At 41.3% G+C, this 26410-nt stretch overlaps 2 protein-coding genes across 2 annotated transcripts; one reads left to right on the forward strand and one right to left on the reverse strand.

Moving 5' to 3' along the window:
* LOC111232322 (adenosine receptor A1-like) lies at window positions 1-15271 on the reverse strand. Its single transcript, XM_022759780.1, has 5 exons — window positions 15191-15271; window positions 3052-3258; window positions 2830-2964; window positions 1478-1662; window positions 1-706 (listed from the first exon to the last, which is right to left on the reverse strand). The coding sequence occupies exons 1-5, from the start codon at window positions 15269-15271 to the stop codon at window positions 1-3; spliced, it is 1314 nt and encodes a 437-aa protein (XP_022615501.1).
* An 804-nt stretch (window positions 15272-16075) lies between these two features.
* On the forward strand, window positions 16076-25591 carry gtf3c3 (general transcription factor IIIC subunit 3). Its single transcript, XM_022760678.1, has 19 exons — window positions 16076-16333; window positions 16586-16661; window positions 17386-17702; window positions 17793-17916; window positions 18021-18212; window positions 18869-19034; window positions 19123-19270; window positions 19791-19962; window positions 20983-21083; window positions 21212-21383; window positions 21601-21803; window positions 22619-22720; window positions 22870-23002; window positions 23108-23333; window positions 23966-24020; window positions 24098-24233; window positions 24949-25073; window positions 25155-25307; window positions 25382-25591. The coding sequence occupies exons 1-19, from the start codon at window positions 16241-16243 to the stop codon at window positions 25502-25504; spliced, it is 2817 nt and encodes a 938-aa protein (XP_022616399.1). The 5' UTR covers window positions 16076-16240; the 3' UTR covers window positions 25505-25591.
* The last annotated feature ends 819 nt before the right edge of the window (window positions 25592-26410 follow it).

Genomic DNA, 26410 nt, shown 5'->3' on the forward strand with positions numbered 1-26410 from the left:
CTACTGGTGTTTTGGCCAAACACTCCAGATTCCTCTCCACATTCCTGTCAGCGTGCGGCGGAATGACCTCATCCTGTACGCATACAGGATCGGGTTGAGGGCCGAGTTGGCGTGGGAAAGCAAAATGGCGGCGAGCGTGAGCGACATGGGCACATTGCACTGTGGACAGAGCAGCAGGATGCAGTTAATGAGGTGGATGGGCATCCAGCACACCATGAAGAGGAACAGGACCAGGAAGAGGGAGGTGGCCTTGCGTAGCTCCTGACAGGTGCGGACGGTGGATTTGGCCACAGTGGACTCTCCTGGACGGGGGTCAGAACAGAAGCTGATCCTGAACCCTGGTTTTGTAAAGACGGTGGTCGTCTCAGTTTCAATAAGTGACCTTTCTTTCCCGGAGCTCACTTCACTTCTTCTCTTAATGTCCTTTGGTAGTCTGCCAGGTCCTTGTCCTGCCCGCAGGTCTGGTTCACCTCCTGTGCTTCCTCCAGCTGAACTGACTGTGTCCTCTGTCGCACTGCTCCCACCAGCAGTCCTCGTGTCCTCTGCGTTTCCCCCGGCCACAGCAATGCGTCGGAGTTGGCGGCGAACGGTGAGGAAGATGTGTCCGTAGATGATGAACATGGCCGCCAGAGGCACCAGGAGGCAGCAGAAGAAGTTGAAGTAGACCATGTAGGTCATGTCCACCACACAGGTGAAGACACAGTAGCTGGAATCACAGAAATGGAGCGGGGCATGATTGAGGGAAAACAGCCGGACTATATCTTCCTCCACCCTTTTACCCACACCGTCTCACTGCCTCTCAGTCTTCTGTTCTCCACTATATTTATTCTTTCATCATGTTTTCATCTAGATTCATTCATCCATTCATGTCATTTGCCTGCTTTCATTCACTCAGCAACTCATTCATTCAATCATTTTACCCTCCGTAGATACTGTACTTACAGTTCATATCATGCATATTCCATTTTCCTGCATTTATTCATTCATCCCTCCATCTATTTTGCCATTCATCCACTCAATCATTCATCTTTCCATTTTGCTGTTCATACATGTTCCATTTTTCTGCATTCACTCATTTACTCAATTATTCATCCTTTCATTCACCTTTCTCTTGTGCTGTGCATGCACACATGACATGTCCTTACCTTCCTTCACTCAGTCACTCATTTATTTCGTTTTCCTACAATCCTCCCGTATAATAATTCATTCATTCTTATCCATCCATCCATCCCTTCATTTTATTTTCCTGTACTTTTCATCCATTCATTTCATTTTCCTGTGATTTCCCCATTTGTTTATCCATTCATTCGTTTTATTCATTCTTCCCATACATTCATTCACTCATTCATCCATCCATCCATCATTTAGCTGTATCCCCCTGTATTCTTCTATCAACACCATTCCCTCACCTACTTCCTGTTTACACCTTCATTTCATCATTCACCCTCCATCCGTCCATCATCCCTCCACCTCTTACTCAGAATCTGCTGGTTGTCTTTGCCAGTCCATGAGCGGCACGGAGCCGGAGATGGCCCCGAGGCCCCAGGTGAGCAGCAGGGCGAGCTGGGCGTTCCTGGGGCTCATCATGCGCTGGTACTGGAAGGGCAGCAGGATGGCCATGTAGCGCTCTGCGGCTACAGCTAGCAGGCTCAGGATGGAGCTCTGGAGGAGAAAAAAAAACCTTCTTTAAGAGGTCCCATACGGTTGTTAGCATAGCTTTACTCTCACTGTTACATCACCTGTAGTAAGACTGTGTAAAAATTACTGGGAGGAGGGCGGTGTCAGAAAATACAGAGGATTATGGGATATTTTATGCCTCCGCGCCGGCGACAGTCAGAGCAGGAGCCATATTGTTTTCAGTTTGTCTGTCTCATTCTCATGGACATGATATCTCAGTAACACCTTTACGGAACTTCTTCAAATTTGGTAAAATCGTTAACCTGGACTCATGGATGAACTGATTAGATTTTGGTGGCTAAAGGTCAAAGGTCAAGGTCACCGTGACCTCACAAAACAATTTTTAGCTGTTACTCAAGACGCAGCACTTATTACAAGATTTCACAAAAATGGTTCATATTTTATAACAGAGAAGCTCTTCTCACTTTTTTCACAGATTTATATTTTATTTCTTTTTCCCCAATGAGATTTATTGTAAAAGCAAAAAACATAAAAAAGAAAATCTAGAACCACCAACCAGCCAAGTCACAGGAAATACAGTCACCATCTCTCCTTCCTGAGTTACAGCACTGAATAATGACCAGAAGTGTTTGTGCAGAACATTATGATGTCATAGGTCAAGTTGACCTTTACGATATAAAATGTCATCACTTCATTTTATCCTCACAGACATTTGTGTTAAACTGTGCATGTGTTGTATTGTGCGTTATGGCCAAGAACATGTTCTGTGAGGTCAGTGACCAAAATCTAATCAGTTCATTTTTGAGTCCAAATGAATGTTTGTGCCAACTTTGAAAAAAAAAAAAAAAAAATCCCTCAAGATGTTACTGAGATATCACGTTCACGAGAATGAGACGGACAGTAAACATAATGTCTCTGTCCCTGACTGTCACCAGCGCTGACGCATAAAAATACACTTAATCACTGGCCATCAGCTGTGACCATCGTGGTCATGATTCAGTTTCACCAGGAGCCAGGAGACATTTGGAGTTTGTGGTTAATGATCACTACATATGCAACAGCTTAGCTTTACACATTTCAAACTAATGGTAGAATTGAAATCAAACATGTTTACCCCCCCGTCAACCAAAATTAATTTCATACAGTCCCTACTCTTTACGGAAGGGGGGTGGATTGGTGAAGTGTTTGCACCTGTGTGAGCATCATCAGGATGCTGAGCAGCACCAGGCAGAGGGGCAGGTTGTGGCGAGGTTGACCCAGGTCTGTCAGCACTGCACAGGGAATGGCCACCAGGCCCACCAGGATGTCCGCCACTGCCAGCGATACCTACAACCAGCAATGACACACACTTTACTCCCTTGAGTTGAACAGAAAGCAGATATTTTCAGACAGGGATGGAACAGCTCTCCTCACCAGGAAGTAGTTGGTGACGGTGCGAAGCTTCTTGTTGCGGGTTACAGCCAGACAAACCAGGAAGTTTCCGATGATGGCCAGCATGGCGATGATCAGCTCGGTGGCGATGTAGAGCCCTTTAAGATGAGGCTGGAATCCGTAAGGCCTCTCTGCCGTACAGCTGCCAGGAGTCACATTCATGATGAAGGACACAGATTCCACAGAAACCTGGAGAAAAAAAGATATCGGTTGTGAAATTGTGCAGTCTTAGAGCTACATAGAGATATGTTTAGTAAATAACCTGTGAAATAATTAATGGGGGTGCGTTTCATTCATAAGTAACTAGACCAGTACATGAAGTAGAAAAACTGTCACATTAAACTGTCATTCTTCACTTTCCTCTGTGTAAGTTAGTAGCTACAGAGAGAGAGATTAGAGTTCAGTCTGGGAAGTGCAGAAGTAAATACACCAGACATTTTCATTTTTGTAGTTTTTCTTCCTTCATCAGATCTTTTTTCCAAACAGCCAGTACATAAGTATGACAGTGGATAAGCTCAGGAGAAGTACAAATAAATTAAAGGAGAGGAAGGAGAGAAAAAGAAAAGAATAAACATAACCAAAAACAAAAAGAAATACACACGTGTCCATACATACCATACATACACATATACACAAAAAAATTAAATCACTAAGTAACTAACAAATGTTTCTCCTATGACTTGTAATCACCAGTGTCCTAGTCCATCCCTCCATACAGTCATTAAGTGAGGTGCGCAAGGCCTGCATCCTCCTCCCAATAAAGGAGCCAATCAATCGTCTTCAGTTTCACTGCTCCAACCCAGTAAACTTTCCAAATGTACATGTTCAAGATAATTAATAAAAGGCCCCCATACTTTTTTTAAAGAGTTCTTGTTGTCCCTTCATAGAATAAGTAATTTTTTCAAAAGGAAATACATACAGACAATTCCTTTAACCATTTACCAATACTTGGTCTATGTATACTTTTCCAAGACAGTGCTATCATCCGTCAAACAAAGATCTATAAGGATCCGCTCTTTCTTCCCTAAATTATGTTCTTTGGGGTAACAGCCTAACAAGAAAAAACTGGGTCCATCGTTAATTGCACAGATAAAATCTCTTCTATCATATAATTTACCTCTTCCCAGAACTTTCTTATCTTCCCACACACAGTGTAAAATGTTCCTTTGGACTGTCCACATTTAAAACACAAATCAGCAATGCTACTATTAAATTTGTTTAGCTTTTCTGGGGTAATATATCGCATCAGCCAGTTGTATTGCATTGAGTTTTTTTTACAAGCACCTTCCCACTCCTCAAATGAAATGTTTTCACGTAGATCCTCTCTCCAAGCTTGAAGTTTAGCTTCAGAGGATTCAGGAGACCAAGATATAAATACATCATAAAGTCCAGATATTATTCCTTTTCTTGTACATTCCTTTAACATATTTCCCTCTAACAGTGAATAGGGAGGTATATCTAGTGAGTGTTTTTGGTTTGCTCCAATAAAGCTTCTGATTTGTAAGAATTTGAAAAAATGTTTCCGTGGAATGTTATATGTAAATACAAGCTCCTCAAAAGACATCAATTTATCATCATTTGACGTAAAAGTCCTGAATTTTCAAACGTCAGCGCTACCTGCAGTGAAATCCTCATTTCCCCAAATTGAGCTAAAACATGAAATAGGAAGTGATTCACCCAGGTACTTCCTCACCCATTACCAAACCTTAATCATATTCCGGGTAATGGGGTTAGTCATTTTTTTAAAAAGTATTTTAGGACTAGATGAGTACATATACATGGGAAGAGGTAACTTCCAACTCTTTACAGTCAGGAGGGTTGTCCTTTGTAAAATGAAAATGAATGGTTGTCAACTGGGCTGCCCAGTAATACCAAAGAGGATTACGACACTGGAGCCCCCCCTCTGTCATAAGGTAAGTATAGGAGGGACAGGCGTAGTCTGGGTCGTTTGTTCTTCCACAGAAAATTTATAAATAATTTTTTTTTAACTTTGAGAATAAATTTGGAGGAGGCAGCAGTGGGATATTCTGGAATAGATAAAGCAGTTTGGGGAGTATACTCATTTTCAATTAATTCTTCTTTCATTAATTCTTCCAATTATGGAGATAGGTAAAGTTGTCCATCTGTCAATTAAACTAGTAATTGATTCCATAATAGGATCATAATTAGAGTTCACAACTTCTTTTATATTTGGTGCTATGTTTACTCCCGAATATGTAAAATTATTTGCAACACTGAACTGGGAGGCTTGTGTAGTTGGATTACATCTCTCTTTGGAGTTTAGTAACATTATAGCAGATTTGGAATTATTAATTTTGTAGCCTGAAAATTTACCAAATTTATTTATCAATTCTAACAAGGGCCGGAATTGACTCCAGATTTCTCAAAAAAACAATATCATCAGCATGCAAAGCGATACGGTGGTCTGTTTGACCTATAATTATACCAGAGATCTCTGTGTGGGATTGTACAGCTATGGCCAGGGGTTCTATTGCTATGGTAAACAGAAGTGGTGACAGAGGGCGACATCCTTTACTGATCTTAATTGGTTTGGATAATGTGTTATTAGTGAGTATTTCTGCACTAGGGTCAGTATATAACAATGTAACCCATTTACTAAAGTTTTCCCCAAATCCAAAGCGTTCAAGGACATCAAACCCTCATCAACCCTATCAAACTTTTTCTCAGCGTCTAATGATAGAAGAGCAGTGGTGTTTCTTTCTGGCTGTATAGTATGTTCAGTACTCTCCTGACATTGTGTAACCCTTGACAACCCTTAATAAAACCATTTTGATCTTTTCCAATTATCCCTGGGAGTAAGCCCTCTAGCCTTTTGGCAACAATTTTCCATAGCAGGTTTTTTGAAACTGCAGGTCTTTTTTTTTTTTAATCAGAGTCTTTCATAAAACAGTCTAAAAGCCTAATTTATTTCTATAAAATCAACTATGTTATCCCCCTTGCTATTCTGTACTGTAGTAATGGATCTTTCATTTTGTAATTGTTTAATGCGCCAAGCTAATATCTTTCTAGGTTTTTCTCAATATCGTGCTCAATAAGATGAGTACGAGATGGAATGTCACTCAAAAGGAAAGGGTAACTTTTAATCAGATTCACCAACTCTGTTCACTTTGGGTCAGGTAAATGTTTCAACATTACATCAAGACTGGCAAGAGGCTCACAGTTTTTTTTAAACATCCTCTCAACATCCCATCGTCTGGCATACACACACTCTCCACTTCTGCTTCCTGATCAAAAGGTGTGGGTGAATGAATCACTGGTGCTGCAACAGCAGCAGAGGAAATCGACGTCCACTAACCTGGCACAGCAGAGCGAGCAAAATAGGGCTTGAACAAGTTAATGTGACACAACTGCACCGACTTCTTCCAGTCAGGGGTTGAAATCAAATAGTTTAGGTCTGACACTTTTCGGGTCACAGTATAGGGACCAGAGAACTTGGCCTGGAAAGGAGAACCAAACAAAGGCAGAAGAGCTAGAACTTGATCACCAGGACTGTATTCACGTCGTTCTGCCTGCTGATCATAAGAGACTTTTCATTTTACTTTGGGCTGCCTCTAGGCACCATTTTGTATGCCTGGTACAGCCGCTGTTAGAAACCATTTACATAATCTATTAAATTTTTGGGGCCTCCTTTGCTTGCCAGTCACTGTGAAGGGTTGCTAAAGGGACTCGAACCGTGTGACCGGAAACCAGGTCATTAGGACTAAAACCAAGGATCTCTTGGGACACCTCCCTGGCAGGTAACATCAGCCAGGGTAATCCCTCCTCCCAATCGCAGTCTAATTCTGTGCAGTATGCACAGAGAAGGGACTTCAAGGTTTGATGGAACCATTCAAGAGCTCCCTGGCTCTGGGCATGGTAGGTGCTGGACTGTGTATGTTTGACATTTAACTGTTTTAACACTTCAGCAAACAACTTGGAGAAGTTAGATCCCTGGTCAAACTGGACAACCTTTGGGATACCAAAAAAAGATATGAACTGCATCAGAGCTCTCATAACTGACTTGGTCGTGATGTTTCTAAGGGGATAAGCAGGATAGCCCATAGCCTGGCACATGACAGTAAGCAAAATGTAACTACCAGCTTTGGAGCGTGGCAGGGGACCAACACAATCAACGATCAAATGCTCAGAAGGGGTGCTCAGCAACTGGAATGGGATAAAGCGGCGCAGGTTTAATCGCCTGATTAGGTTTTCCAGTTAACTGACGTGTGTGGAAAGTTTTGATAAAGGCGGAAATGTCCCTTTTCAAACATGGCCAGTAAAAATGCTGCAAATCTCGATCATGGGTTTTTCTCACACCTAAATGACCTGCAACACCATCACGAGCAATGTGAAGGACAGTTTGACACAATGAAAAAGGCAGAACTATTTGCACAACCTCATCCCCCAAAAAACAGTCCCACTGGGGAAACCCATTTTCTCAACAACAGGCCGTCTTGGAGAAAGTAAGCACAGACTGCACTCTTCACCTCGCCCTCTGGTAAAACCTGGCTGTACAGTGCCTGAAGACTGGGATCAGCTTTTTGTTCTTTCACAAGATCACTGCAAGACACAGGCAAAGGAAAAGCAGGCACAGGAAACACAGTCTCTTTTTTTCTTATTTGAACTGTCAAAATGGGCTCATAGCGTGCATCAGTGCACAGTTGGATAGTACCACAGGAGGATTTTTGGGAGAATCAAAACATCTCCCTGAGACGTTGGGGCATCCATAGGTGCAAATACAGAAGGCCACACTATCACCCGCCAGATCATTTCCTAAGATGACCTGTACACCCCCCATAGGCAAGGAAGGGCGGACTCCGATGGCCAAGTCACTTTGCACTAGATCTGAAAAAAGGGTCAGTTTATGCTGGGGAACTCAGAAAACAGTTGAACCCATTCCCTGAACATCAACACGGGAACCAGTGTCTGTCTCTGGAGAAAAAGATAACACAGAGTCCACAATAAATGAGTCCAGTGCCCTTGAATCCCTTAAAATCTTTAAAGGTACTTTCCTACCACTCCTAACCAGTGAGACATAACCATCTGACACAAATGCAGTATAACCAGGGTCAATCTCATCCTTAGCTGAAATCTTTATCTGTTCCTGTTCCACAACTAGAACCTCAAACACCAACTCTGAGGAAGAGGGCTTTGTGTGTGCCTGCACAGCAGCAATGGCCCGGCCTCTTTCTTCTGCACAAAAAGACAGCAGCCCCAGAGGGTTTTGGTACATAGCCAGGCTTCAACTTTTTCCTCAACACTGGACACTCATTTCTCCAGTGTCCCTTACCAAAACAATAGTTACAGACACGATTTGGGTCCAACTTACCCGTAAACTATAAGCTGCTTCAGCTGAAAACTTTCTGTCCTTTCTGACAAAGACTTGGTGGGAAAAGCTCCCACAATGCTCTCCCTGCTGCCACCATCTCCACCAAAAAAAACTTTTAAGGGTCAAGACAAAGTCATCAGCCAGTTTGGTAGCATCAGAAACCTTGCTTACTTTCTGTTCATTAATGAAAGTAACAACACGATCAGGTAGAGTATTTTTAAATGGCTCAAGCAAAATCAGTTCCTGCAATTCTCCTAAGGTTTTGACTTCAGAAGCAACACACCAATGGCTGAAATGAGTGGGTAAGTCACGAGCAAATTCCATGTAGGACTGCTTCTCTTTCCTAAGAGATCTGAATCGCTGATGATACGCTTCAGGTACCACTTCATATGCCTTAAGTACAGCAGCTTTAACCAACTGACAGATACCACTATCGGTAGCACTCAAGGCTGAACACACACTGGAGCAGTAGGGTACGCTCAGCATCACACCAGTTTCGAGCTTCAGCTAAACGCTCAAACAACACAAAGAAGATGTTACGGTCCCTTTCATTGACCTTTGGAACTAACCATAAATTGACAGCAACATCAAATGCTGGAGTGGGAGAAACACGCAAATTTGACTCTTCCACCTTTGGTTCAGCTTGAAGCTTTCCCTCACTTATAAGGTCCAATCTATAACGCTCTAACTGTAGCTTTTGTGTTGCCTGGGTATGGGCTAGTTCAGTCTCCTGAAGACAGGCCTCTTTTCTCAACTTCTCTACCTCCACAACATTCCTTTGTTCCTGTTGCAGTTGTGGCAGGAGGAGATCTTTCTGTTGCTCAAATTTCAAACCAGCCCCAAACCCAGTCCAAACAGGAGCCACCACTTCACCTGGCCCACTGGCCCTAGCAGAACACACACTAGCTACCAGGGCACTGGCACCCTCCACTGAAGCACACAAAATATTTAGCTCCACCAATTGTGCCTTCAAAGTGGCCAACAACTCCTCTTTATTTAGCCTCTTAGAAAGCTCAACACTGTAATAGTCAGCCACTTTAAAGAGCTGTTCTTTTTTGTAAGAGTTAAGCAAATCCTCACACAGAGCCTGAACAAAATCATCAACTGAAGCCATTTCACAATTCCACCACCTTGGAGCGCCTTTTCCAGCACTAACAACTCAATAAATCACTTCACCACAGATAGGCCAAGACTACAAACCAAGACAAAATTTTCCACCACTTACCAACAGGGTTAACAGGCTGCTTTAAATATGGAACCCTATCCCTCTTGCTAACTGCCTAACCATTGCTAGCTGACTTACTCAACCCTAGTCTTCATGCAGATCAGCAGCGGGATGGATTAAGCACTAAACCAGGTTAACTTTCAACATGCCGAAATTCACCTAGACAGTCCTGGTAGTGCCCCCAAGCACAGCTCTAACCGCTTATGGCACAAAAACAACAAACTAAAACAAAAAAGTTCAAAGGAGACAGTTAATGCCCCACATTGCTTATGCCTATCAGGAATAAGGGTTCCAAATGACTCAGAAGCCTTCAACCTTCACTGGTAGTTCAGGAAAACATGTAATATTTGCAGGCCAAGATCCATGGAGCAACACTCTTACTGGAATACACACAAGCCAAGCCACAAAGCCCATAAAAAAAACCAGAGCACACCAAAATCTGTGTGAAACACTCCCCTACACAACTTTACATTTACAGGATTCCCAGCACTAACCATAGTATCCCGGACAAGCCCCCATTTGTTACCGACTGGCTCAAAGCCGGCACAAAAAGGGAGGCCACACACAGACATTTCAATCAAGAAATGCTTTATTCATCTCAAATGAATAAACAAAGTAACTAACAAATGGGGTGTGTGAGTAAGAGAGTCATCTGTGTGTTGTAAGATGCAACAAACCAAACAAACTCCACCTTCCAGCCAACTCCCAGAACTACTAGAGAAGAGTGAGGCAACATGCCAGGAGAACAGAAAGGGTCATCACACCATACAATTAAGTATCTGCCAGCCTTGTCCTTAATTATATGTTTTACCTGAAATGGTATTGACTTATGAATTAAAGTCATAACACCTCTAGCATGTGTAGAAAAAGAAAAAAACCCTCCACCTCCTCTTAATTTTAATATCTTTTGCTAATAAATGTTTCTTGTAAGAATATAATTTTGGATTGTAAACTATGAAGTCTATTCATGACTTGTTAGATTTCTTTTTGTTTATTGCAAGCCTCTGCAATTTCAGGATGTAAATTTAACCTCCACACCTTGTGACATGACAGTTGACACAAATTTGATTACCCATATGGACATAAAAAGGACTGCATTTGAGAAACATTAACATGACCAACACGGATGTTTCAACCCACATCCAACTTTGTGAACCTTTAACAGCACCCTGTCCCACCTAAATCCACCCTAAACGGTAGCCCCCCTCCTAGTGTTAAGACCTTCCCTTACAGCTAAAGACGTTCCTGCCTTGCAACTCATGAGTTGGCCAGACTGTACTTCTTTCCCTAATCTTGCAATTAGATTACTCAAAACCATTTAATGTTTATATACCCCAAATATACTGTATAAACCACTGAGAGGATCAACATATTTTAGCGCTAATGTATCTAATTAGATAGCAGTAGAGACAAAACAATAACCTAATGTAAGATCACTATTTCGATAAACCAATATCTAACCTTACTGTGTGTATTAACCTACTCAAATTTAGCATTGGTGTTTTCAAACTTGTAACTAAGGCATACCACACAACATTGGCGTTACATAACCAAACAATAATCGTCCGTAACATTGGAAACAACAAAATAAACAACTAAAATCAGGGATAACTTTAAATATTCTGCACAGGACAGTATTGTTATTGTTAGGGAACTAGGATTTTCGACTTCAGAGCTTATCAGTGACATTCGTTCGCTGTCCCTTATCGATTCCAAACTTATTAAATGAGCGAATGCACCTCACCTGCTGATTTTTGTATAGGATCTGTTTCTTAGCTCTGGCTGCCTTCATTACCGCCATCTTGTCCTTGTAGTTCAAGAACTTCATGATGAGAGTTCGTGGCGGGACGTTAGGATCCTTCCTCTGGCGTATTGGGTTACCTCTCTCCAGTATAAAGCCGGAGCGCAACGGAGCCAGGGCCAACGCCTCCGGGGTCCAATTTTTAAGAAATGCACATGCATTCTTCTTCTCTTCTCTCACTCTGCTCTATTGCGGTTAAAATACCGTCNATTCTTGCTTCAGCTTGTGTGACACATTCTGAGCATTCTCTGAGCTCTTCTCTCACTCTGCTCTATTGCGGTTAAAATACCGTCACATTTTGTGGAGAAGTCCTATCTCAAAGTGTCTATGGCGGCCAGAATTTTCTCAGCACTATTTCCGTTCAGTTCAGTTTCACCCAACTTATCAGCAGCCATTGCTGGGGCTACGCTAACATTAGCACCTGCTTCTTTAGCGTCCCGACTGTGCTTTGACGTTCCGTAGTTTTCTAGTTTAGACTGCGTCGTTTTTGTTCGATATATAGTCGATATACCTGCTGCAGTTGACATTCCAGCGCCTTAGCGTGAACAAAACACGGGTTCCGCCATACAACCATGGGTTACAACAGGATTTAAGATAGAAAATGGCAGAGGACTGACAACAGCGTTCTCTAAGCAAGCCGCCAAAACCGGAAGTGTTTTCCAGACAAACCCTCATTCATATAAAGCAACGGTCCACTGCTGCCTCAGTGTTTAAACCAGTGGTTCCCAAAGTGGGATCCTTAAGGGGGTTCCTGGTTGTCCTCAGAAAAAAAGGGGAATACTCTGTTTTCACTATTATTCCATCCATAAGTAACAACAACAACCACAGAATGTATGAATACAATGAAACATCTAAAAGCAAAAATCTTATCAGATTAGGGCCCTGGGACAAAATGGGGGTTGTGGTCTAATTTGTATGTTTAGGGGAAAAGTTTGAAAGCTGCTGGTTTAAACAATGACACAGATGCATCACATAAACAGAAAGTGATGGATCGAACTGAAGATAGTTTGTTGGACATGCAGGAGATGACCTCACAGAACCACAGTGGGCCACTCAGCCTGATGCACTGGGCAGATCTCGCCCCCTCCCTCTCTCACCCTCCCTCTCTCTATTTTTTTCTTTAACTAACATGTCAGCCTTCATGATCATTATAGAATGACTGTGCTTTCTCTTAGCAAGGACAAACACGTAGACAGGATTTAACATTAACACACACCTCAGATATAGTGTACCGTTACTGAGCAAAGTGTGGACAGTAGGTCAGGGTAAATGTAAACTGTTGTTTCGACTTTGGTTTCATTTTGTTTTGGAACACGAAGACAAAGAGCTGAACTTCTGAGGAAAGTTCAGCCATCTGATCACGGACTGAATTGAGCACAGGAGAAGAAGAGAGATGAATAGAGCAGCAGTTATTGTGAAGCTCAGCCTGTGGTCTTTATGCTGACCAACTGAGCGGTGATAATTGGTCCAGATAACAGACAAAAACAATCACACACACATTCAAAAACACAAGTGTGCCCTGGGTGTTCAGTATTTACACACACTGATAGGGTCTGTTGCCGTGCACATGTAAATAGATGGATACTGTCAATAAACCCACCATAAATCATCTATATCAGTTTGCAATACAAGCAATAAATACAAAAAGAATAAAAGAGCAGAAGTTGAATTTTTGTAGTTGTACAGTTACCATAAGTCAGGGACTGTACATAAATAATTGCCATGGGGAAGAGGGTTCATCCTTAGGTTTTACTGTTTAAAAAAAAAAAAAAAAAAAATACAAGCCCAGGTTTTGCTGTGCATGTTTTATGTGTAGAGCTAAATTATTCAATTAATAAATTAACAGAAAATAAATTGGCAAGTATTTTGATAATCATTTTATCAAGTGATTTTCTGCTGTGTTCCATATGATTTTATTGACTGTCTTTAGTTGGTCAGACATAACAAGACATTTGAAGACAGGGCCTTGGGCTCAGCTAATGGCTTATATTATAGGCTAGGCTATAGGTGTAAGCAACTCATTGAAAAATTAAAAAATCAACATTAATTGATAATGAAAATAATTGTTAGTTGCCTCCCTAATTATATTGTAGGTTATCTTTAAATGACTGCATGCTAAATTTATTATTAGTTTGATCTTATCATAATTCTGTTATAATGCAGATCAAAGAAAATGTGACCGCTAATAGAAATACATCAGTCCCTATAACTATCAAGATCCACATCAGCTGTTTCTTAAAACAGACATTTCCATTCCAGTAGCTGCTAAAAAATGAGGCACCAACAAAATGACATGAGTGTTGTCCCCTGTGTATTGGAAAATGCAATTATCTTGATTATTTGACAAAATGATCTAATGTATGAGTGAATCTCACAAGAAAATGGTGGAATGAAATATAAAAGTCAGAAATAACATAACCCTCCTCTGTTCCTATCCCCTTAATAATTTGTGTACAGTCCCTTAGATGGTGACAAAAAAAAACAAAAATAAAAGAAAGGGCAAAATAAAAACATCACAAAGACATATCTCTGTAGAAAAATTCTTCTGGATAAAGCAGTTTGTATTATGATGGTAACTCACCTGTACTGGACTTCAGGTGCAGTCATCACACAGTTTAATGGATCCAGAGCCTCCAGGCATCAGACGTCACTGATGAACACACTGCGGGGAAACCAGGAGGAGCAGAGTTAAATGACACCCTTCACCACTCACACCTCCATCCCTCTCTCTTCTACTCTTCCCTCTCTTTTTTTCAATGGAAGATACAAAGATAATGCAGAATGTGGGGCTTGAGCTTGTTGAATCAGCCACACACTCATCTGGATCTTTGTGAAATGGAAAAGTAGATATGCTTTGACGTAAATCCCTCCCCTGTTCCTGACAAAACAAACATTTCATATTACATTTTTAATTATTTCCACTCCAGCTACACTTTGATATGGTAAAACACTTTGTTATATTACAGTAAAGAACAATGAATGAGGGAAGTAAACATGGGCAAAGAATACATGATGTGCAGTTCATATGAAAAACAAGTGTACTTACACAAAAATGAAGTCTATAAATATACTTATTATCTGACCTATATAATGGATTTTCGTTATTTAAAGAACTTAAGGGTAAATATGCTATACCAGCAAAACATATCTTGATATATCTTCAACTATACAGTTTTACATTGGCCAGCCAAGCAGAATAATAGTTCAGCCCTAAATTCAGTATACTGAATATTTACCCAGATTATGTATTTTAAAGTGTATGTACTTACTTGTTCTGTGTTTGTGTTGATCTATCCATCTATCTATCTATCTGCTGGTCATGAAAAGTTCTATTTTCAACATTTACAAAAACTGTTGCAGCAGCTTACAGTGTCAGGATCCTGGTGTTTTTCTGTCTGGAGCTGGACGGAACTGAAGTCGCCATTCACCTGCACACCTGCCAGCCGTTGGTAATCAAGCCACCTGCCAGCCATCAGCAATCAAGTCGCCTTCACTCAACTCTGCATATAACCCTGGTCCAGTTCATAGCTCTTCGCCAGATTGTAAGCTTACCTAAGTGGTATAGTGCATCGGCTCCCAGTATTTTTCAGTGCTCTCTTGCTAGCTTTGTAGCTCACCGTGTGTTTTCCCTGTTTCCAGGTCCTGCTTTTTGCCGCTACCCTTCTGGACCTCGCACGCCACTCCACCTGACCCGGCCTCACTCCGCTTTCTGCAGACTCACCTGGATAATAAAGTTTGAAAAAAAAAAAAAAAAAAAAAGACTCACCTGGATTACCACTGGACACCTCCCAAGACCCAGCAACCCCTGCCCCGCTCCAGCCGCTCCAACCTCCAGACCTCCATTCATTATGACATACACCTTATATATCTTACTGATATTTGACATTCTGTGGCAATGTAGAGTCCAGATTTGTGACTGCAGCAGTTATTATTTTTAGTCTGATTATTATAATTAAAAGGAGGTTATGTTGTCACCTAAGCTACTTTAGCTAAGAGGTATTTTGACATTTATGACAGACATGAATATATGAATAAAACTTCAGTATATTTTATGGAAATATTTGATTGATGCTGAATGTAATTTAAAAAATAAATGAATAAAAGAAGAAAACAGAAATCACACTGTGCATACATCATTCTGCACAGTGAAGCTCAAACATTCAACTGAAGTAATAATAATTATAATTTTTGAGTGTAAGGGGGCTTTATTATTTTTTGGAACCTTTTATTTAGTTGTTTACATTATTTTACAGTACACTATAATGCCTAAAGAAACACAAATTAAAATAATAATTAAAATAAATAAATAGAGAGACACGTTTCTCAAAGGGAGGCATTTGCAGCATTACAGTGTCAAGGGGAAACATTGACAGTCCATATAATTTTGTTACAACTATCTATCTCACTCATTTAAACATCAAGGTATTGTGTAACACAGTCCACCGTTGTGTAAAAGCGTCCATTTTCAATCATTACTCGTTCCATTATATAGACCTGCTTCACTCTTTGCATACACTAACTAATGGTTCTCATTTTCCACCACTCGGTGTCGCCAAAAGAATATTATTTTTATATTGTTTTGAAAACACCAAGCCGGATGTTGTAGCAGGTCACGTGACTGTAGTTCAACGTGCTTGCGGATGGTGTTTATTTGAAGTGCAGTAGTCAGTATTGAAGATGTCTGCTCCTCTCTTCGGTTTGTATTCATATATATATTGATCTGGTGTATGACGCGGTAGGTTTGAAGAAGCGTCCCCTGTCCATCGCTTGTCCGTCAGCTTCAGCCGGAGACACAGGGAGAACAGGACAGACAGAGATGTCCGGCTTCAGCGCTGAGCTCATAGACTACCTGGAGGGAAGGATAACTTTTGAGGAGTTTGACAAAAGGAGAGACGAGCGAAGGGCGAAGGTAAATATCACTATGGTGAAAGTTGGTGCCTGGAAATCTTGTGTATCTGTTATCTGTTTACTTTTAGAGCCTCAGAGCTAATGTTAGCTTGTTAGCTGTAGCAGTATTAGCTTGTTGGCTGTTATTACATCCTCAGTCAAACTACTACCACCGTATATCTTCTTGCTAAATGTAGCTTTACTACTGTTATTTGACTGTTACGTCTCCACTATTGTGTAGGAGACATAAAGACAATGTTTTCTTTCCTCTCAGGAGTCAGAGGGACAAACTGAGGATGTGGAGGATGATGCCCAGCCCTCCACCTCGGCACAAATCCCGGGGAAAATCGGTAAAATTAATCACCACAATAGTTTTTCTATTATTATTATTATTATTATTATTAGTTATTGTCAGTACTCTGGGATGGGCGGCTGGTAAGTACGGTTTCGGTTAACTCTGAGTTAATTTTTTATTTACTTACTTTCTTTCTTTCTTTCTTTCTTTCTTTCTTTCTTTCTTTCTTTCTTTCAAATATTCCATATTACAGTAGGACAAATGCCCACAACAGCAGCTCGGTTCAAAAATATGAATTAACAACAAAGTTAACAAACACTCAACAAAGTTATTGTCACTCTGAGTTAAGTGCATGACTTGTGAATAAAAAGTAGCCATCATCAATGGAGCTCCGGTACTACTATTCACCATGGCAACGGGTCAATAGAGAACAGGACCTCTATTTTAATCCAGTGGAGCTAGAAGTATGAATGTGTGCCAGTGCACATACAGTAATGTCTGCAGTGAAAGGGCCTGAGTGGGAGAAAACTATTTTATATATTATTCAGTGCAGTCAACTCATTAATCATTTAGGAGACTTGAATTTCCTTAATGAATGATAAAGCTGGAAGTGTATAGATTTTATTCTGAGCTGAGGATGAATCCAGATGTCATATTTATGGAAAAGACAGATATTGGTTCTGCTCGTATATTGATGACTAATTGATAGATAATTGAAAGTACTAGAACATGAAAACACTGTTGAGGTCATCACTGACACAACTCTCCTCTACTGGCAGAAGAGGGAGTCAGCCCAGGAGTCCAGCAGGCCTTCGCCTCCATGCTGGGAGAAACACCAGAGCTACCATCTTCTGAGGAGGAGGACGAAGAGGAGGACAGCTTGAGCTATGTTGATGACAAAGATGATGAGGATTACAAGGTGGAGGAGGAGAGCGTAAAGGAAGAGCTGGGGCTGACAGAGAAGAGGCGGAGGCGAGGAGGGAGAGGAGGTGGGAGGAGGAGGAAGAAAGAGGAGGAGGCAGAGGAGGATCTGACAGTGGGAGATGTTTTCGCACTGGAGATGGAGCTTAACCGAGAAAACAAGAAGATGATGAAGGTGAGGAGGAGGGGGAGGATGAACAACAGTATCTAAAGTGAGTGTGTTAAGGCCAGCTCTTAATGTGTGTTATTGTATGGCTGTATTCAGGAGAGGCGTCATCGAAGCAAGCTGCCCCGAGCTCTGAGAGGGCTGATGGGAGAAGCCAACATCCGCTATGCCAGAGGAGAGAAAGAGGACGCCATTTTAATGTGTATGGAGATCATAAGACAAGGTATGAAACGAGCTCAGGGTGTTGTTGGAGATTTCAGGTTTGACATTATCTCACAGAGGGATAGGCATCTATATATTCCCCAACTCCTCTCCCTTCTCATGCAGCTCCTCTGGCCTATGAGCCTTTCTCCACGTTGGCTATGATCTACGAGGACGACGACGACGTGGACAAAGCACTGCAGTTCAGTCTGATCGCTGCCCACCTGAACCCCTCAGACTGCGAGGAGTGGATCCGACTGGCTGAGATGTCTCTGGAGCAGGACAACATTCGACAGGCCATTGTCTGCTACACCAAAGGTTAATCTCAACATAGATACTTCTGTACTTTCGGACTGAGAATCTTAACAAACACTCTTCTTGTTTGATTTAGTTTTTGCTTTCACATTTTTTCTGTTGAATTTATTTGTAATCACAAAGACAGGACCATAATCAGTCTGCTTAAGAACACTTACCCAATGCTGTCAACGCCTCTGTATGCAGTGACTCAAACACAAAGTCACCAAAATATAAAATACATAAAGTATATAAATATAAAAACTTTGATTTTACTAACATTTTTCAAGAGTTGAAAGAAAAGATTGTGGGAAAAAAAATCTGAAATTACAAGAATAAAGTTGTAATTTTGAGAATAAAATCATGATATTATGAGAATAAAGTCATAATATTACAACAATAAAATCATAATATTAAAAGAATACAGTCATAATATTAGAAGAATATTTTAAGAGGAATAAACCTTTTTAAAATCTTTTATTTCAACTCACAAAAATTGAGTAAAAAGAAAAGTGTTGTGTTCAAGTTTGTTCAGTATATGTGAGTAATAAGAACATATTTACTTAAGGAATGTAACCCACAGATTTATTTTGAATTTAATTTGCTAGACTTGGGAAACACATGTTGAAACCCCACTTCTTAACTTCTAAGACTGACAGTTTGACTCTTTGGATTGACAGCCATCAAGTACGACCCCACCAACGTGCGCTACCTGTGGGAGCGCTCCAGCCTCCACATGCGCCTGGGGGAGCACAAGCACTGCATGGACGGCTACCGCAGGATCCTGTCGCTGCTGCCGCTGGAGGACGGAGAGCACTTCATGCAGCTCTCCAAGGACATGGCCAAGTACGAGAGACACACTGAGGCATGAAGAAAAAACAACATGTGTCTGTATATAAGTGTGTGTGTGTGTGTGTGTGTGTGTCCTGTTTAGGCAATACTATGAGAGTAATGACTTGCCCTCAGCTCTGAGTGTGATCGAGGAAGCTTTGGCGCGACACCCCAACCTGGTCAGTGATGACTTCATCAACATGGCAGCTGAGCTCTATATCGCCAGCCGCCAGTACAACAAGGCCATGCAGGTACACCTTTTTTCTTTTAGTATAGTCAGAAAGCAAACTTACAAAAAGGAAAAAAACAACACCGCCTTGCAATTAATTTATCTGTGACTGAAGTTACAGATAGATTAAGTGCAAGTGTTTCTTTAAAAAGAACAACATTATATTTACATATTACATTATATTACTTTATGAGAGAACAAATGGAAACAGAATACACAGCATGGTGTTTTACATTGGACTCGACACATTCATTCTTAGCCTGAATCATTTCTATAAAGTCTTTGTAATGTTTTAAATTGTATGAGATTATGCCTGACAATGACAACAACCCCCCAACATTTCAAAATAAGACACATGCTTCCTGACATAGTCTTGAATTTGTAAATATCTGTAAAAACTTGATGCAGGGATGTTGTAAGCAGTTTGTTACTGGAGGAGCAAATGAGGCAATGGTCACCTTCATTACTTATTCATCTATTTTTTTTTCTTTTTTTTTTTGTTGGTCCTAATGAATGCATATACACTGTGTGTCTTGTCCTAGGTCTTGGTCCAGTTTGCAGGCATTGTTCTGGTCAGGGATGAATCCACGTCAGGCGTCACGGAACCAACACAAGAGGAGAAAGTGGTAGAGAAAGAAACTGAGAAGGAGGAGGAGGAGAAGAAGAATGAAGAAGGTGGAAAGACTGAAGAGGAGAAGGCAGCTGAGGAGAAAGGTGAGTGACTGAAAAAATGTCAGTATGCAGATGTTATTAGATATCATACATCTGAGTGAGCAACCAAGAGCTGGAAGCCTGGACGAGTCAGACCTGGATACACCAACATGACATTGTCCCGCCAATTCTCTGGCCCCTCTTGGTCAATGAGGTCCCGATCTTGGACGGCTGGCTACACCAGGCTACAACAAGGCGTAGGGGAAGAACAGGAGGTCACTGATCCAGTATGAGGAGTGAGCATCAGTTTGAGTAGGAGTTAGGGCGAGGCCATTTTGGCTTCCAATTATGAAAACAAGATAATCACGATGAAACAATTACTGTGCCGTTTAGTGAGTAATCTTGAGCCAGTTGGTTTGCATGATATTAGCTTTACTATGAACAAGCTGCTGCCAGGGTTGATATGTTGTATTGCTTGCACACTAGGATTTGTAAAACGTTAAATAAAAAAATGCTTTGTGAAATTGTGATTATGATGCCTGGGTGTCTGTCACGGAAAATATCTGTCTCTCTTTCAGTCTTTCTTTCTTGCTTTTAATTCTTGATTTCAATGCTTTTATCTTTAGTTTTTACTTTTGGTTTTATTTTCCTTTGTCTGTTTTTGCTATTTGACATGTTGCCTTACATTACCTCTTCTCTGTGTCCAGCACTTTATAATTCTGTTTTGAAAGGTGCTATATAAATAAAGTTATTATCATCAATATTACTTTACAGAGGAATAGTTGCTTAGATGTAAATAACTGGTGTTGAACAGTCTGGTGAGAACCATTTACTCTGTCAAGTATGTCTGATAAATGTCAAACAAGTTTAGAAAAGGTAAAAATCATCCTTCAACCTCAGTGAAACTAATGAACAACTCACTAGAGTCACATGACTTTCAAAGGTCCACTGTGGTTTGTTGTGTTATTGTGGAAATTTAGCTCGGACTAACAATCTTCTCACCTCAGCTGTGACTTTTCACACATGCAGTGTTAACACTGATTGAAAGTGTGTCTGTGTGTGTGCGTGCGTGCGTGTGTCCAGGTGTAATTAAATGTGTACAGGTACCAGACAGTGTCCCAGTGGACCTGAGGGCCAAGCTAATTGTCTGCCTCATACACCTACATGTCTACACACCTCTGGAGGTAAACAACTTTTCACAATAAGAGTCATTTAGATTCATTATTATTATATCTAACTTAAGAATCTTGATTTCTAGGAGAGAGTTCGAACTCTTCTGAGACTGAAAATGAAATGTGTCTTTCACTCATAGAACCTGGTGCCGTCCCTGATGGAGCAGAGTCCAGAGGAGATCGGAGACTTGTACCTGGATGTGGGTGAAGCGTACCTGGAGGAGGGCGAGTACATGTCTGCTCTGCCTCTGCTGTCCGCCCTCGTTATATCCGACAAGTACAACCTGGCTGTCATCTGGCTCCGGCACGCAGGTAAGACCGATGTTAAAGAGACTCACACTCATACATCCTGGACTCCAGCGCTCTTTCTTCACCACGGATGATAAGAATTCAGATTTTGCACCAATGAAATTAAAGGCACCAACATTGTCAGTTGGAACTAGTTCCTAACTGAAGTCAAATTGAACTCGACTACGGAAAATAAAAAACTGCTGCTCCTTGCTCTGGTTTCATCCCTTCTCCATTGCAGAATGTCTGAAGGCGCTGGGCCACATGGAGGCGGCAACAGATAGCTATACTAAGGTGGTAGAGATGGCCCCGCAGCACCTGGAGGCCCGGCTCTCCCTGGCCACCCTGCACCAGCAACTGGGCCGGCCAGAGCGCGCCCTCAAGGCCCTGGAGTCCATGTACGACAGCGACACACTGTCACAAGACTCGTCGGCCGCTCAGAAGGCAAGGAGCCCAGTGTTTCTCTACGGGTTAAAAGGAGTCAAACATCCTGTAGTATCTAGTTCTTAAGAGTGATTCATTTTATCACTTTCCAGGAATATACCTCATTTACCAGCTTCTGTCACTTCAACAAAACGCAATGACAAGGAAAGGTTATTGGAAAATTAAAAGTTAACAAAAATACTAAATCTAAATCATGACCATATAGTCTAAAGGTAGATGTCCATGTGTTGTTTGATTATAAAGCAGGTCTAGGTTCTATATTAATACTGTGAAAGTATCAAAGCCTCAGTCCACAGAGAAATGCACACAGCCTTAAAACCAGCTGTTAGGACTTCCTGAACTTCGTGATGTTACTACAAAGCAGTCACTGCTCTCAGCCACGCCCCAAGCCCCGCCCACCTGGACCCACCATCCACTATCTGAGCGTTTTACCTGAAATCTGCAATATTTTTATTGGTTCACACAGAAAACAGTCAGCCAATCAGCCAATCTCTTCTGATTGGCTCACTGTCCTGTTGTTACTAGAGCTCCAGAGAGAAGCCTGAGAGATGTAAAACTACACTGAGATGGTTTTTGTTTTTTTAGGAAATATTGAGTCTGAATTATATTGCATCTTATTTTAGTGGGAGAAACCAATCTTGTGATTTACTGTTGCATAGTTTTGACTAAGTATGATAATTCATGATTCATAATTTTGACTTACCATGAGTATTTTTTAATTTTATCATGCAAAATGTCTCCCAGCCTTTTCTTTTCCGCCACTACAGGGCTTTATTTAAAAACAGTGTGTGTGTGTGTGTGTGTGTGTATTGTAGGAACTAAAGCTGCTTCTGCATCGTTCCACGCTGCTGAAGACTCAGGGACAAACACAGGATTACCTGGATGCCATGATCTCCATGATCTCCATGCTGCTTAAGGTAACACACATACACTTTACACACACTTTGTTCTTTACTGTTAGACCAGTATTTTTTCATTGATGTCTTTTAACAATGAGCCGGTTAAAGCTGATTCATCTGATTCAAACGAGTATGTGTGTGTGTGTGTGTGTGTGTGTGTGTGTCAGGTGGCCATGCAGCGAGCTACGGTGTGTGTTCGCTCTGTAACGGTGTCAGGTGAGAATCACCTGAGGCTGGTGAAGGTCAAAGACATGCTGCCAGAGATCGCTGACCATGAAGCTGCCTATTTGGACAACACTGGTATGTGTGTGTGTGTACTTGTAAAGCCATGTTTGTGAGGACCAGTTTGAGTTTGTGTGTGTACATATTTATATACCTGCTGGTCTTGGTCGTCTCTGTGACCAGGTAAAACCAATGTCCTGTCCAGAGAGGACTGGTGGCAGCTGCTGGTGAGCTGCGTACTGACGCTGTGTGAGGTGCACCGCTACGGAGAGGCGGAGCTCCTGGTGGAGTCCGCCATGGAGTTCTACTCCTTTTATGACAACAAGCCCAGGAGGAAGGAGCTGGAGTTCTTCGGCCTGTCTGCCACTATCCTGGACCACAACTACTACAAGGCCTACAACTACATCAGGTACACTCACATGCACACGTCAACTGGAGAGTATGTCAGAGCTGATAATCCATGGACCCAGCCTACCTCGTGTCAACAGCCTAGGCTATGGAACACAGTTAGGTCCAAAACACCTATTTTTACGTCAGTGTTAATTTCCCAAATTTGAATGGCAGAAAACACGTCAATTACATCAAAAAAGGACTGAAAATACCGCCTTAACACCACGATTATGTCTAAAGACCCAAAGATGACAGAAAATACTGTCTGAAACGTGTGAATGGAACTTAAAGGTCCCGTATTGTATGTGAGTGGTTCAGGTGTGCTCCACGCTCTGCTTCCTGCTTCGCTTAACCCCACCCCCCCCACCTGCTCTGTCTCTACATCTTCATCCCTCTCAACTGCTGCTTAGACAAACACACAACATTAAATGAATATGTCAATTATGATATTGAAGTTATATTTTTCTCAATAAGTAGTAGCCTATACAAAAGATATTAATAATGTCAATATTCCTATCCTTAATTTACATGTAGGTTGAATGGGGAATTGTTTCTTCTAAAGAGGTAGCACCCAAATTTAAACACCTTAAGATGTTCAAAATTGGCGAGTGAGTGAGAGTGAATTTTCTTCTTTTTTTCTCTCCTCTCTAGATTAATGCTGATGGAAAACGTGGATCTGCCTCAGCTTTGGAATATCTTCAACCAGGTGTGTTTAGGTGTCTCTAAATAAACCTTTTCTTAAATAACAAATCTTACTAACAAATTGTCTTTTACCTTCCTCAGTTGACGATCACCTCTGAGCACCAGCGCCACCATCGCTTCTGTCTACGTCTGCTGCTGAAACACCCTGACAACCACGCATTGTGTGTCCTCTGTGGACACAACGCCATGGTGTCAGGCAGCTTCAAACATGCTCTGGGTACAAAACATACATAGTGTAGATTTCTGCAGGTTTTAGCCACTGAGCTGCACATCGCCGCTTTCTGAAAAATGCCGTACAGTTTTAGATTAAATCGTGTGTCCTGGCCTCCACACTTGAAACTTGTTTGGGATCCATCACACTGAACATTTGTCAGAGCTGGATGGAATTAGTGTTGAGTTCAGGACCGCGCTTGCAGCAACCTTCTCATGTTGTTCAGGTTTGTACGGAAGCCCTGAAAGGCAAGGGAAAATCATTTTTCTATGCACTCTAAACACAAGCTACATACAATGTGTGTTAGCAAGTTATGTGAGATTACTGTTCCTTCTTTTGGCTAGGAATGTACTTAAGCCTTTCTGCCATAAACGCTTTAGGAGGTCAGGTGAGATGGAAGTTAGGTAAAGAGCAACAAAATCTATACTAGTCATGAGCTGTAGTTGCTCACCTTTCAGGGTAGAGAAAAGACAGGATTTCAGTTTGCAAAAACATAAAGAAAAAATACAGTTGCAGGAATGAAACAAAAACAAGCAAAGATTGAAAATGAACAGAAAATGGAATAGAAAAAGAAAAAGTTAAGCAAAAATAGGAATTAAAACATGATAATAGCTTAGAGTAAATAACACATTTTTTTTTAATTTTCCACTTTTCCTCCAGCAGGCTTCTGTTTATATTTTTACCATTTTAAGTTCATTTCAAATCTCTCGTGTATCTTTAGGCCAGTATGTTCAGGCCTTCCAGACTCACCCCAACAACCCCCTACACAGCCTGTGTGTGGGCCTCACCTTCTTCCACATGGCGTCTCAGAAGTATGTAGCCAAGCGACATACACTGGTGCTGCAGGTAAAGTGTTGTCAACCCTCTCCTGGTTCTTTTTCACACAACACAGGCAACGTACCGTCGTAATTAGACGTGTGTTTTCAGGGTTTCTCCTTCCTGTGGCGCTACGTGGAGCTGCGTGGAGAGTGTCAGGAGAGCATGTACAACCTGGGCAGAGCACTGCACCAGATGGGCCTCACACATTTGGCCATACATTACTACCAGAAGGCACTTACAATGCCGACACAGAAACTGGAGGTAAGTACTAACCCGTGTCTTCATGTTGACTTTCACTCGCCTAACTCTTCATAATCACGGTGATGTGTTCTCAGGGTATCGCTGATGATCAGGTGGATCTGAGGAGGGAGATCGCCTTCAACCTGTCACACATCTACCACGCTAGTGGCAACATGGAGATGGCTCGGCAGATCATCAACACACACTGCGTAGTCTGAACACGCCTTATCATTGGTCAGTGTTTCTGAAAAAATATGTCGGACTAAAATAAATAACTGAATATTTTATTTAACAAATCAATAAAAGATGAGATATTTTTACACTTTTACTGTTATTTATTTCTCTATTCTCACATTTTTTTAAAATGGATTTATTTCTAGATTTTTCTGAATTTTTTATGTCTCTATTTGGTTGTCTCAGTTTCACTGTAAAGAACAATTAGTTGTTCACAAAATCACTATATTTGTATTGAAGATGACTTCCAAGTGAATTAAGAGTTGCATTCACCACTGTTTGATAGTCGTGACTGATAAGAGCCAATCAGAAGACGAGGTGGGCGTCTGTGTTGTTGTTTCCAAAAGTCTCAGTTCCTGCTTGTCCAGACTAAAACTCAAATAAATCAGGATATTTGATTGAACTCATTCATACTATAGATTGAAGTCATTAGATCATTCCAATGTGCCACTCAAGAGGCTATGTCTTTCTCTAAGACAACTGATTGAGGCATGCTAGCAATTGATTGGTTGAAAGGGCAGGGACTGTGTGAGAATATTGCAGTCCTAACGTCACCAGAAAAATGTCAACTGATTTAACTAGCAAGCCAACCCTGGCTTCTGTCTTCTGTAGGAGTAAACATAAAATGCTGGATATATCAGAGTATGAGTTGAATTTCTGTCAAGAAATCCTATGAAAATGTCAGCATGAATTCATTATTTTGTAAGTAGAGCAGCTGATCATTTTATTTTCTCCAATTGAAATCATTTCTAGTGAATAAATTACTGTAAGTTTGACAGGGACTTCCGCGAGCCTTAACGAGCATTTGAAGGCCCTCGAACCTCAGTTTGGACACTGGTGATTGACAGGATGGGGGGGGGGTCTGTTATGTGGGTGCTGTACTCACACAG

Source organism: Seriola dumerili, unplaced genomic scaffold, assembly GCF_002260705.1.
Source record: "Seriola dumerili isolate Sdu_G_001 unplaced genomic scaffold, Sdu_1.0 BDQW01000018.1, whole genome shotgun sequence".
NCBI classification, from domain to species: domain Eukaryota; kingdom Metazoa; phylum Chordata; class Actinopteri; order Carangiformes; family Carangidae; genus Seriola; species Seriola dumerili.